Below are 13,955 nucleotides of genomic sequence, written 5' to 3' on the forward strand. Positions count from 1 at the left end.
GCTATTATAGACAATTTTACAGGAAACAAGAGAAGTCCAACTCATTATTTAGACCACTTGGGGCAGTGCTGCGTAGTTTATATATGAATTCCGTTTCCAACTGTAAAAGCTTCTGTGAGCAATCTGCCTGAAGGGGCAAATGTACCACATGTAGCACAGATACCTTCATATCCCTCAGTTTATGCTTAGCCTCTGTGTAGTGAGCCACCAGTGGAGCTTCCACTGTGCCAGTTCTGATGCGTGATAAGTGTTCCTGGATACGGACTTTAAGAGGTCTACTGGTGCTGCCAATATAACACAAATGACATCTACACTGAATGACATAGACCACATTTTGAGTTTTGCATGCTGAAAAAACAGTAGAGGTCCGTATCGACCGCAAATCAGGATGTATAATACTCGGTAGGTCCACCATCAGGCTGCACACAGAGCAGTCACCACATGGGTGGTGCCCACCTGGCAAGTCCCGATTCTGGATGACACTCCTAAATTCCGGCCTAATTAAGATGTCTTTAAAATTTTTAGATCGTCGGTAGCCAATAGCCGGTGGGGACTCACACCCAGTGCATATTACTTAAATGAACTTGCCCATTTGTGTTAAACTGTATTGGGTCCCCATTTTTTCATATGCATCATATATTGTTGACTTATAGATTGTATATATTTATCTTTGTTGTCAATTTATTACATTTTTGATTGAGCAATATACCTTTTAGACTGTGTTGCTACCTTCCCTGTTCATTCTGTTTGTGTCTTGAGTGGGAAGGGGTGCCCCTTGCTTTCCTTTTCTTGTTACCTAAATTTGATTGCCAAAATTCACATTTACTGGTAAGTGGGAAATATATATATAATGTATATTTACATATGTATATTTTGTATATAGTGTATGCTCAGCCAATCATTAGCAAAGCCAGGCCGGATCTTCTGAAAAGTCACTTCATTCCCACATTGGAAAAACTAAAGAAGAAGGCCATAAAAATAGTGATGGAGGAGGAACAACTGAAAGCAGACAATAAAACTGATACTCAGGAAGCAGAACTCCTCATTCTAGATGAATTTGCTGTTCTTTGTCGAGACCTTTATGCTTTTTATCCCATGTTGATCCGCTATGTAGACAACAACAGGTAGGATAATCTTCTATTGAAGCTGTTTGTGTGAGTTGCCAGCACTGCCTTAACAAATGCCAGGAAATTTTGAGGATGGTGCTTAGGGAGAGTGGAGTTTGGGAAGGTTCTGACATCACTTCCAGGTGACACTCTAGGAATTTCCACTAACCTCTCTGGTAAAGCCCATAGAAACATGGGAAAATTCTTAGAGCATCAATATGAAGGTCATTTTCTAGCCATTCTCCCTCTCCTCAGTTTCTCAAGGAAGGTGGTTGGGGGGCTGTGGGAGGGCAAATGGCAAGCCTATTGTGTAGGCAAATATAATTAGTTAACCTCACTGATTAGTTTATTAGGGTACAATCCAATGCATACTTACTAAGAAAGGAAGCTCCTTGAATCCAAGGGAAACACTTCTAAAAAAACATGTTTGAGTTGCATTGTTCAACTTGTGGACCTGTAGTCTGTTTAGCACATTATCTCTTAGACGTAACCACAATAATAAAATATTTAATAATATATAAAAGAAAATAACCAAACATAAAATTAGGAATACATAATTACTTTGTCATTTGAATACATTCTAAAAATAATCTAAAACTGGATTTTACCCAAGGGGAACAACCATAAACCACTGTCTCAAGGAAGGAACAGGGCTAGCGGTAATTATCACAGATATTAACTAATCAGATCAGTGCTGCTGACATGAATTGGCAACAACCAATAGGGTATGCTTGTTGTTTCAAGATAAAAGATTAAGAAGGTAGAATGAACAGGAAATGCTGTAAGAAACAAAATTATCAGAGAAGTCCAAAACCTGAAGAAGAGTTTGCATGAGACAATGCACTAAAATTTCAGACACCTGTAGTCCTTAACTTAAATTTAGGTAACAAACAATCCCTTTGATGCTGTGGGATGTTAGAATATATACCAAATAAATCAGCAACTGGTCATTCATTGAAATGGGCCAAGAATGATGGAACTGGTAAACAGTATAGGTATCTGTTACTAGCAATAAGAGATGATGGTTTGAACCCCAGTAGAAATAGGGAGCATATATGTTTAGCATCAGACATAAGTTACTGCGAATCCAATATTGCCAACTGGCTTTTCATAAGGGGACAAGCTCTATCAAGTTGTAAAGCAGCAAGGCTTGCAGTTGAAAAGCCAACAGGCTTGCAGCAAGACTTGCAGTTGAAAAGCCAACAGGCCAATCCAGGATCGGGCTGCTGCAGAGTGCAGGAGAGCTCCCATGCTCCACAGCAGCCAATTCCAGGCTGATTTGGGCCCAAATCGGCCTGTAATGGGCTCAAATCAGCCCAGATCAGGCCTCTGCAGAGTGTGGGAGTGCTGCGCACCATGGCAGCCCATTCCAGGCTGATCCAGGCTGATTTGGGCCCGGATCGGCCCAGAGCAGGCTGCTGCGGAGTGCAGGAATGCTCCTGCACTTTGCAGCGGCCCAATCCTGGCCAAATCTGATCTGGCCCGATTTAAGCCTAATTGGGCCCGATTTGGCCCCCCACAGAGCGTGATATCCTGGAAGTGATGTCATTGTGCGGGCCTGGGAGTGTGTGCGTGCAAAGGGCATGCAAGAACACCAGATAAGGTAGGTGCCGGGTCCCCTGCTTCCCATTGGGAGGACAGGGGTATCTGACAACCCTACTCCATGCAACCCTACTCCTACAAAAAAAAATGAAAACACAGTAATTCCAGTAGAGGAGGGAATTTGATGAAAGTAAAAAAGTCTAAATTTTATGGAAGGCCAAACTTGCTGGCTACTTCATGCCCAGTTCTAGATGGAGGGTTGAACAGGCTACACATCGCTGGGTTCTGAACAAAACATGAAGAAATTACGATTGTTTAACTTCAGTTTTAGGGTCAAAAGCCTGAAGCCATAGAGAAATTCCATATAAAAATGGGCTTTAATTTTTGCCCTGTGTTCCTGCAAAGCTGAGGAATATACTTCCCACCATTAGGGGGGAAAGGAATTTCTGAATGGTTACATTGTTAATTTTGGAACTTGTTAAAGTTCAATAGAGCCAGTTTGGTGTAGTGGTTAAGAGCGCGAGACCCTAATCTGGAGAACCGGGTTTGATTCCCCACTCTTGAAGCCAGCTGGGTGACCTTGAGCTAGTCACGGCTCTCTGGAGCTCTCTCAGCCCCACCCACCTCACAGGGTGTTTTGTTGTGGGATAATAATGACATACTTTGTAAACCGCTCTGAGTGGGCATTAAGTTGTCCTGAAGGGCGGTATATAAATCGAATACTGCTATTATATTATTATTATTATTATTATTATTATTATTATTATTATTATTATTATAAGAGAGGGAGAGGAGTCAAATCAAGATAGTTAAATGAGTAGATTTGTTCAAGGTGATTGTTATCAAAGAGCTAAGTTACTGGTTTCTGATGTTTTGATTACAAAATATCATAATTCTATGAGTGTAGAAATTTTGCTTTGCAGTAGGAGGAAAGGATTTTTAAGGCTCCCTGGATGCCCACAGCTGACAGGGAGAGCAAAACAGCATCATCTGTATCTAATAGTATTGGCAGCTAGAACTCCAAAGCAGTAAATGTGGATTTCTGCTCAAAGCACCATTCCCACTGCAGTGTACTACATAACTAGAAAAGCTGTAATTGAAGCTTGGGGATCCTTTGGCAACTGTGTGAAATGTAGCACTCAGGACTGCAGCTAGAAGGAAACCTATATGAAAATGAGTGAGCTCCTTTTTCACATGCCTTAGGCTCGCAGAAGCTTACCTTATTAGTAATGGATCGCAGGGCTCATTTGGAGGCGGAAAACACCAGAACACCATTCCGGTAGATCTGAAAAGAGGTCACCCCCACGTGATTCCTTTTCCTCCTGGCTGTCCTTGTCTTTAGCAGCAGGCAGCGGCAGCTGCAGCACCACCACTACCACTTCCTGGTTTCCCTGGTAGGAACCGGGGCCGGGGGGGGGGGCATGGACCATCCTTGAGGCCTGTAAGCAGTGAGGGCTTTCCAAAGGAATGTAAGCTGCTTTGAATTCATTCTGCTCTGCTGCTTTATTTTCATTTGTGACTCATGAGAGTGAGTGAGTGAGTGCGTGCGTGCGTGCAAGCCGGGTGGGGCTGGACTCAAAAGGAGGGTAAGCTGCTTTGAATTCATTCTGCTGCTTTATTTTCATTTGTGACTTGTGAGAGAGTGCGTGCGTGCGTGTGTGCGTGGGTGCAAGCAGGGCTGGCTCTCCAGAGGAGGGTAAGCTGCTTTGCGTTCATTCTGCTTTAAGGAAACACCTGGAGATTTTTGGGGAAAGGGGCCTGAGGGGTGGATGGTGCCTTCTGACACACTTCCAGTGATGTCAGGGGATGTGGCATATGTTAATGAGATATGCTAATGAGTTATGCTGAAGAGTTCCTGCAGTTCTTTTTCTAGGAAATGACACCTGCTGGATCCAACCAATGAAACAAAGTTTTCATTGTATTGTCGAAGGCTTTCACGGCCGGAGAACGATGGTTGTTGGGGGTTTTCCGGGCTGTCTTGCCGTGGTCTTGGCATTGTAGTTCCTGACGTTTCGCCAGCAGCTGTGGCTGGCATCTTCAGAGGTGTAGCACCAAAAGACAGAGATTTTCTGTCTTTTGGTGCTACACCTCTGAAGATGCCAGCCACAGCTGCTGGCGAAACGTCAGGAACTACAATGCCAAGACCACGGCAAGACAGCCCGGAAAACCCCCAACAACCAAAGTTTTCATTGATTATGTGGTACTGTTACCATATGCTCATAGCATAGAATGGAATCATGAGCTCATAATTTGTTTTTCTCGACTCATGAGTTTGGACACCCTTTTTAATGATGGTTTGAAATACTGCCAACATGATCAGACTCATAGAAGTTAGCACTCCTAAAGGCAATAATGTAACATTCAGTATTCCAGTGCAAGAACTGCAATAAGTATTTTTCTTTGATACAGTCATCTTGAGGTATCATCACAAGAGACAATTCATCCAAAACCCCTCATTGCACAACATACATTGAAAGTAGCATACATAAAGGTGAAGTTGGCAAAAGTGCACTGGTCTCACCATCTTAGTTATTCATGATCTAGTGTTGCCAGGTCCACTTACTCTCCCAGTGGGAGGGGGGAACCTGGCTCTTACCTTCTTTCTCCTGGGCTGCTCCTTGCACATGCACTTCATGCGTGCGCAGTCCCGTGCCACTGCGATGATGTCACTTCCAGGAAGTGACATAATTGCACAAGGCAGGGTGCACATGCTTCGCAGCAGGCTAATTTTGGCTCCAGATGGGCCTGATTGAGCCCATGTGAGACCCAAACCGACCCACTGAGGAGTGCAGGCATGCTCTCAGGGCAGCATAACAATGTCAGTGACATTGTCACGCCAGCACCAGGAGCATGCCCAGGAGGCCCTTTCCTTGGCTTTCCCCCTCACTGGCCAGGTAAGTGGTGGCAGGGGCTGATAGGTGGGAGTGGGGGATGCCTTGCCCCCACTGGGGGAATGGGATCCATATCATGATCACCAGTTCATGTCTATAGGATGTGCATGCATGTAGGCTCCCTCCCTGTGAACTAGAATATTTTGGAAAACAGCATTCCCAATCATAGGATCAGAGCCTACATCTATACTCTTCCAACACCTAAGCTTTCCATGTTTATAAACTTGCAATCATGCCAGGAGTGGGGGTAGCACATTTCTGCAAACCCACCTTCCACCCTCCTCACTACATGCTTTGATTTCAAAGCTTCTATTGTCATGTGTAGAGAATTATAGTCTTTGAGCAAAGGATGGAACTCGTGAATAAACCACTAAAAATCTTCAGGAAAATTCCAGTATAAGAATCAATGCTTATCTCCCTTCATTTTCCTTTTCAAATCATATCAGAGCAAATATTGTGCTGTTTCAAGTACAAAAATGTTATGAAATAATAGCATTGTGACTAAGTTAGTTTTTCCTTCTGTTTTGATTGATTCAAACTTACCAAATACAGGAAATGAAAAAAAAGCTGCATTATGTACCTCACTCTTGAACTGGATGGATATCAGTAGCACACCAAAAAACTGAGTAGCAAAGGAGATATAAAGAAGTCAAATATTTTTTGCAGCCAGACAGAATAATTTTTCTTTCTTTGTTTCTAAATGCAAAGAATAATGCTGCTTTTTTCCTCTTTTAAACCAATTTTACATATAAATTGCATATATGAAAGAGAACAAAAGTAGAAAAGTCAGGTGATATGTAATCACCCTATTTTTGGACCAAAACGCAGGACAAATAATCCCTCTCTAGACTACACAAGTCAAGGTCACTTCATGGATCAGCAAACAATGTTAACTAATGCCAGTAAGCAGAATGCAAGTGGAAAGTTTGAGAGCGTTGACACCTGACACAAGCAAGAATGGAGTGCTTTCTTGAAAAAATCAATAAGGAATGGGATAAAGAGAACATTACTGACCTCAAGCATCACTAAATTTAGGTTAGGCAGGGAAAAGAACATTTGAATGATTGCCTTAACATCAGTTTAAATTTACTATAGTGTATAAACAGAAGAATTCAGACATTAGGGATAAGCAAAGAGTATGGAATATAGAAACCCTCAAAAGCAATTTAATTCAGCAATACAGTAATACAGTAGATACTCAGTTTTGTACTATAGCTTATCTGTTAACCTGTATAACTGTAAAAACTTCTGTGAATATGCAGAATTGCGTAATAGGAAAAATCAACAATGTTTATTAAAGTATAAAACATCAGACTTTGAAAACTTGACTCTGACATCATTGAGCATACCTAGATGTTTCAAATTTAACCATTTCTGAAATCCATTTTGTTTAAGGGAACGTGTGTGATTCAAGAAAAAAAAAATCGTATTACTTGGTCCATCTGACAAAGTGGGCTCTAACCTATGAAAGCTTAATACATGATAGTCTTTAAAATGCCCAGTGATTTTGATGCAAAAAGTATGCAAAAACCTCTTTACAGATTTGCAGAGGCACTGCCACAAAATAACCGTGTTTCAAAAGAGCTGCAAACTTTACAAATACATTTATGATAGGAAATATTTGTATGCTATTATCCTAATGTATCAAATGCTTGCAGCCCTCAATATAAAGACCATCTCTTCAAACACCTTTGCCCAATACTGAACAGTTGCTGCCTAGATAATCACCTTGTTTATAACAAAAGCAAAGTTCAGAAGGAAACAATGGAAGTGGAAAGTAGCAAAAATTGGGTGCTCAGCTTAACAGTATTAATAGTATAATTGTTTTGGTCTTCTGTTCAGATCAAACTGGCTCAAAAAACCAGATGCAGATTCTGATGAACTTTTTCGAATGGTAGCTGAAGTCTTCATCCTCTGGTGTAAATCACATGTAAGTTGTGGGTTTACATTTCATGTTTATACAAACAAGGTATCCACAAAGATTTCCTGATGGCATCTCATTTCCCCCCTGTAAACACCTCCTCCACAATTTTCTCTTTCCTTCCTCGGATACCCCATAGCCTCTCCCATTTTTCTGCTTCCTGCTCTCCTTCTCACCTATCAGGCAACCTATCTTTATCTGCCTACTTCCCAGTCTTCAGCTTTTCTTCCTTCTCTCCTTCTGGCATCTTCTCTTCTGAAATGTTTGAAATGTTATCTAGACCCATTTTAATCTGGATTCAGGCCTGGTATTAGGATGGAATTGTCAATGGTTGCCCTGACTGATGACCTTTGCAGGCAGAGTGACGGGGAGCGCATCCCTGTTGATTCTCCTGGACCTCTCAGTGACCTTTGATATCATCAATCATGATATCCTTCTATAATGGCTGGCTGAGCTTGGAGAATGGGGGCTATGCTTTGCCGGATCTGCTTTTACTTGACCAGCCAATTCCAAAAGGTAGTGCTGGGGGGACTGCTGCTCAGCCCCATGGCATTTATGCTGTGTAGTCCCTTAGGGTTCGATTTTAACCCCCATGCTATTTAACATGTTCTTGAAACTGCTGAGAGAAGGCATCCGGAGATTTGGAGTGAGGTGCGACCAGTATGCAGATGACACCTAGCTCTGTTTCTCTTCAGATGGGTTCTGAATAGGTTCCTAGAGAAGGTAATGGGATTGATGGGGGCCCATAAACTAAACTCAATCCAGACAAGATTGAGATGCTGTTGGTCAGCTGCTTGGGTATTGTGGAGCCAGCTTGTCCTGGAGGGGATTGCACTTCCCCTGAAGAAGTAGGTTCATAGGTTGAGGGTGCTTACTAGATCCTGGCCTACAGTTGGAAGTTCAGGTTCCTTCCATGGCACATAGTGCCTTTTATCAGCTCTAGCTGGTACACCAACTACAGCTGTTCCTCAAAAAATGTGATCTGTCCACAGTGATCTATGCTCTGATCACATCCAAGTTATGTTACTATAACACTCTCTAGGTGCATGCTTCCTTTGATTAAGGTTTAGAAACTTCAGTTGGTCCAAAATATGGTGGCCAGACTACTATCAGGAGTTGGTTACAGGAATTGTATCATCCTTGTGCTGAAAGATCTGTACTGTTTCTGAACATCTGTTTCTGACCATTTGTTTCTGAGCACAATCCAAAGTGCTGGTTCTTACTACAGATGGGCACGAACTGAAAAAAATGAACCACGTGATTCGTCGCATTCCATGAACCAGGAACTTCAAACTTCCATGACCTTTTCCCAGCTAATGAATTGGTTCGTGGTTCATAACATTTCATACGTCCTGTGCCAGCTGCTGAGGTCCATCGGCTTAAACCAGCGCGGGATCTGTGAAACTGACAGCCCCTTTCCCCTACTGCCCAAGCGGCAGAACAGGGCTGTCAGTTTCACATACCCCATGTGGGAATTAATGGATAAGCGGCGCCAGACTGTCTGGATGCTCATGACTCTCATGAACCAGGTAAAAAAAGTCATGGAGTCCATGGAAAATGTGGCCCCATGAACCACAAATCGGTCCAGTTCGTGGGTTTTTTTGTTTCATATTGCAATTCGTTCCCACCTTACTTTTATGACATTAAATGGCTTGGTGGCCAGGGTACCTGAAGATCCACCTCTTCCCAGTTAAGATCTGCATCTTAAGCCATGCTCTCTGTGCCCAAGCCTTTAGAGTTGAAATGGGTAGCAACTAAAGACGGCATTTTCTGTGGTGGCACCTTGCCTTCGGAATGCCCTCTTCCTTGAAGTTCACCTAGCACCTCTTTTACTTTCTTTTAAGTATCCAGCTTACTGGATCGGGGGAACTCTGTTGATGCGATTTATCTGGATTTCAGTAAAGCTTTTGATAAAGTCTCCCATGACATGGGCAAACTGGAAGACTGTGGACTGGACTATAGGACAGTTCAGTGCTTAGGGAACTGGTTAGAGGACCGCACTCAAAGAGTGGTGGTCAACAGCGTTTCATCAGATTGGAGGGAGGTGTCCAGTGGGGTGCCGCAGGGCTCGGTTTTGGGCCTGGTACTTTTCAATATTTTATCAATGATTTGGATGAAGGAGTGGAAGGGCTGCTCATTAAATTTGCTGATGATACCAAAGTGGGAGGAGTAGCAAACACCCAAGAAGATAGAATTAAAATTCAACAAGACCTGAATACTCTGGAGAAGTGGGCAGCTGTGAATAGGATGCAATTCAACAAAGACAAGTGCACAGTATTACATCTGGGCCACAAAAATGGGAAGCACAAATACAGGATGGGGGATACACTTCTGGGCAGTAGTATATGTGAAAGGGATCTTGGGGTAAGAGTGGACTGTAAACTAAATATGAGCAGTCAGTGTGATGCGGAGGCAAAAAAGGCTAATTCAATCTTGGGTTGTATCAAAGGAGCCATAGCATCGAAATCGCAGGAGGTCACGATTCGGTTTCGTTTTCCCGGCCATGTCGGACGCTCCTCTCCGCAGGTCCGGGAGGAAACGTCCGAGCAGCCTGATCGGGTGGTTGACCTGCGAGGGTTAACCCCCAGGACTCCCAGTGAGGGGGTCAGGGTCCAGAGCACGGCGGGAAGAACCCCCTGAAAGCAATGCAGGGGGTAAATTGCCCGTTTGCTCCAACGGAGGCCGGCAGACTTGCGCAGCACATCGCGTGCCGCCGGGCCATGGAGAACGGCAATAAGCAGATTTAAGGTGAAAACCTGTAAGTAAGCTAATCCCTTCTGATTTCTAAGCGTATGCGAAGGATTGGTGGGAGTTGAAGCTAAGAAGGCGCGGATTTCTTCCCCTCCACAGAGTTTCAGAACTTAGCTGGCGCCCCCCCCCCAAGAGGGCGACGAAAAAGCAGAGCCCTGCGATGAGTAAATCGGTGATGGCGATGTTACAGGGGAAGGGGGAAACCCTGGAAGAGATGGTCAGACGAGCGGTCTTTGAAGCTATGCAGCCCTTTGTAGCGAAGTTAAATGAAATGGGGCAAAAGGTTGATTCAGTGGAAAGTGAAGTGAAAACCATTAAAGAAACAGCGTCTGGAGCACAGCAGTCTGCACGCGAAAACGTAGTACTCATGAAAGCAACAAGTAAAGAAGTGAAGCTCTTGGAGAATCAAATAATAAGATTACAAGTGGACCGTGCCCAAACGGTACTGCGTCTTCAGAATGCAAAAGAGGAGCAAAGTGAAAATTTAAAAGATTTGGTGTCGGAACTTTTGGCGTCATTCGCTAAGGCAACTAAAGAAGAGTTAAAAAGCGATATTCTGGAAGTCCGTCAGACATCTTCAAAATATGCAATGAAGCGTCAGCTGCCTCGCGAGATTATTATTGACTTTTCATCTAAGAAAACTCGGGACACCATCTTATATAATTCGTATAATGTGGACTTGGACTATCTGGGCAATAAGGTTAAGATATTGAAGGATGTTCCATTTTTGGCTCGTAAAAGAAGATTTAAATATAAAAGACTTGCAGCTTTCCTGAGGAAATGTGAAGTAAAATACAAATGGTTGTTTCCGGAAGGCATCTGGTTCAGATACAAGGATCAAACCTACAAGATAGCATCGGAAGTACAGCTGAGGGACTTTTTGTTTAACCATCAGGAGTTTCAGCAAGAAGAAAGTCCAAAGTCTGAAGGGGAGAATGGGGGGGAGGAGGGAACGAGCGCAGCTATTGTAGCTGCGCAGAGAGAACTGAGTCCGAGACGCGGGGGGGGGGGGGGAGAAGACCTGATCCTGAATGTAGTCTGTATTTTATAAGATCTACCAATCTGATAGCATATTAGAAAGTTAACTTTAAAGAAAAATTGCAGTATGAAGGGAATACAAGACATGTAGATGTAGTGTGTGTTTTCTGTTTATATGTTGCTCTTCCCTCTTCCCCAGTCCCTTTTTTCCTTTATATTTCTGTAGGTTTTTGTAGTTTTCTATGTTAGAAATTAAAAATAAAAAAAAATTATAAAAAAAAAGAAAAGAAATTGCAGGAGGTCACAGCCCCTCTCTATACTGCCTTGGTCAGGCTGCACCTGGAGTATTGTGTGCAGTTCTGGAGGCCTCACTTCAAAAAGGATGTGGACAAAATCGAGAGGGTGCAGAGGAGAGCGACGAGGATGATCAGGGGTCTGGAGACTGAGCCCTACGAGGAAAGGCTGAGGGCCTTGGGAATGTTTAGTTTGGAGAAGAGGAGGTTGAGGGGCGACATGATTGCTCTTTTTAAATATTTGAAAGGCTGTCATTTGGAGGAGGGCAAGGAGCTGTTCCAGTTGGCAGCAGAGGGTAGGACCCGAAGCAGTGGGCTTAAATTACATGCAGAAAGGTACTAGCTGGATATTAGGAAAAACTTTTTCACGGTCAGAGTAGTTCAAAAGTGGAATCAGCTGCCTAGGGAGGTGGTGAGCTGTCCCTCACTGGCAGTTTTCAAGAAGAGGCTGGATGAATACTTGTCAGAGATGCTTTAGGCTGATCCTGCACTGGGCAGGGGGTTGGACTAGATGGTCTGTATGGCCCCTTCCAACTCTATGATTCTATGATATCCTTTTACCCAGCCTTTAATTACAGGTTTAACTTAGCAGCTTTTAAATGATCTGCTCTGTTTTATGGACAGTTTTTACACTGCTTATGTCTAATGTATTTTATACTATGATTTATAATTGTAAGTCATCACAAGGAGGATTCTGAAGAGGCAGCATAGAAATATTCTAAATAAATCAAGTTGAAAATGTCATGTGGTAGCAGCCTAGGCCTAGTCAAGTCACACAGTGGCTACCTCGTCTGTTGGGCCTGGCCAAGCTATATGGTGGCTGCTTCCAGGGCGAGCTGAGTTGTGTGGGTAGTGAATCACCAGTGGTTGCTTCTGGGAGTAACAGTAGAACTTTTTCCAGTACTTTGGCCTCTCAATCTACCCCTGCTCTCTCCCATAGATTTGCTTTACAGAGGTCAAGTCTTGGATGGCTCAGCAATATTTTTGAGGTAGCCTAGCAACCCCTAACATGGCCACTGAGCTCTCAGAACATAGTCTTGCTGGAGCTTAGTGTGCTGTCTTTTCTTAAAGCTATCCTTTTCTATAAATGCCCAGAAATCAGTTTGGTGTGATATTTCTTTCAGAACTTCAAGAGAGAAGAACAAAATTTTGTGATTCAGAATGAAATCAACAATTTGGCATTTTTGACAGGAGACAGCAAAAGTAAGATATCAAAAGTAAGTCAAAAAGTGCTATCTGTCTAAATTCTATTATGTTTAATGTTTTATACTTTATAGTGGTAGCCTTAAAGGTATTCAGCAGACGAAGAACTAGTGTTGCTTCTTAGTGGAAATCTCCTGTTCCAATTCTGTGATGTGATGTTTGCTGATTAAAGATGGTGCTGCAGCATTTGCAAATAAATATTATGTAAATAAAATAGAAAGGTTGTAGAAACAGCAATATTTTTCTTAATATTTCAGATACAGTATTGTGAGGGAACATATATCTATACAAATTTCTCTTAATTTTTTTTCCATTGATGCAACAGACATTTTATTTTTCACTGTAACCAAGCACGAATGAGCCTAGTACTTGGATAGTCTGATGTTGTACAAATAAAATATGTCCTGGTTGACATGTAATCGCAAACCATAGTTTGGCTGCTTATGTTAACCCTTGTATCCATGTGCTCCCTTATCACCTTGTATATGCCCTATTCCTTCCCCCTTCCTCTTTCTTAGGAAGCCATAGTTTGCTGTTATATCTTTATGGGCAAACTACCATTTGTATGAATTGTAATTTGCCCTCAAACCAAATTGAAAAATACAGTTTGATTATGGTTTCCGTTTCTGATTTGGCAAACTACAGTGTGTACAAAACTATAGTATATTTGATTCTAACATAATGTCAAAATGTAATTAGCCAAACAAAGAGGAAATTCAGAAAAGCATGAGGGAGAAGGGAGTATATGAGCCTGTAGCAGATGCACAATCCTTCAAAGCTTGTTTCAAAATTATCAAAAAGGTAGGATGTTTGATGTACGTGTAAATCAAAATATCCTGATCCTTAGAAATATCTGAAAAGGGAAAATTAGTATAAAGAGAATTTGAGGAGTTAAATTCCTCCTTTTTGTGGTTGGGGATGCATCTGAAAAAGAGCAAAGCACATTTTTGCTGAGATAGTAATGAATATTTATTGGGAAGAAGTTTACATACATAATTCATTAGTAACCTTCAGTAGAAAGGAAAGGATGGAAGGAGTGAAAGGCGGAGAAGGAAAGGGTACGATCTAGGATACAAGAGGCAGAAATTACAGTATATTTCAAATCATTTCCCAGGAGCTACTGATAGAAATGTAACTTTTCCTTCTTAGATGCTGATGAATAAAACTTTTTACAGCTTGTTTGGAACTAGAATGTATCAAGAAGCATGGTCATGTGTCAAGCAAGCTAAGATTCATCTGGGAAGGGAGGAGATAATTTTGTTTTCCAATT

General features: G+C 42.4%; 1 protein-coding gene across 1 annotated transcript in view; it reads left to right on the forward strand.

Moving 5' to 3' along the window:
* RYR3 (ryanodine receptor 3) overlaps nt 1-13,955 on the forward strand; it is a 479,585-nt gene that overhangs the window by 321,821 nt on the left and 143,809 nt on the right. Inside the window, exons 68-70 of the mRNA XM_054969918.1 lie at nt 884-1,124; nt 7,382-7,469; nt 12,607-12,699. Coding sequence (XP_054825893.1) covers nt 884-1,124; nt 7,382-7,469; nt 12,607-12,699 — 422 coding nt within the window. The remainder of the gene's footprint in view (nt 1-883; nt 1,125-7,381; nt 7,470-12,606; nt 12,700-13,955) is intronic.

The sequence above is a fragment of the Eublepharis macularius genome, chromosome 2 (genome assembly GCF_028583425.1).
Source record: "Eublepharis macularius isolate TG4126 chromosome 2, MPM_Emac_v1.0, whole genome shotgun sequence".
Classification (NCBI taxonomy): Eukaryota; Metazoa; Chordata; class Lepidosauria; order Squamata; family Eublepharidae; genus Eublepharis; species Eublepharis macularius.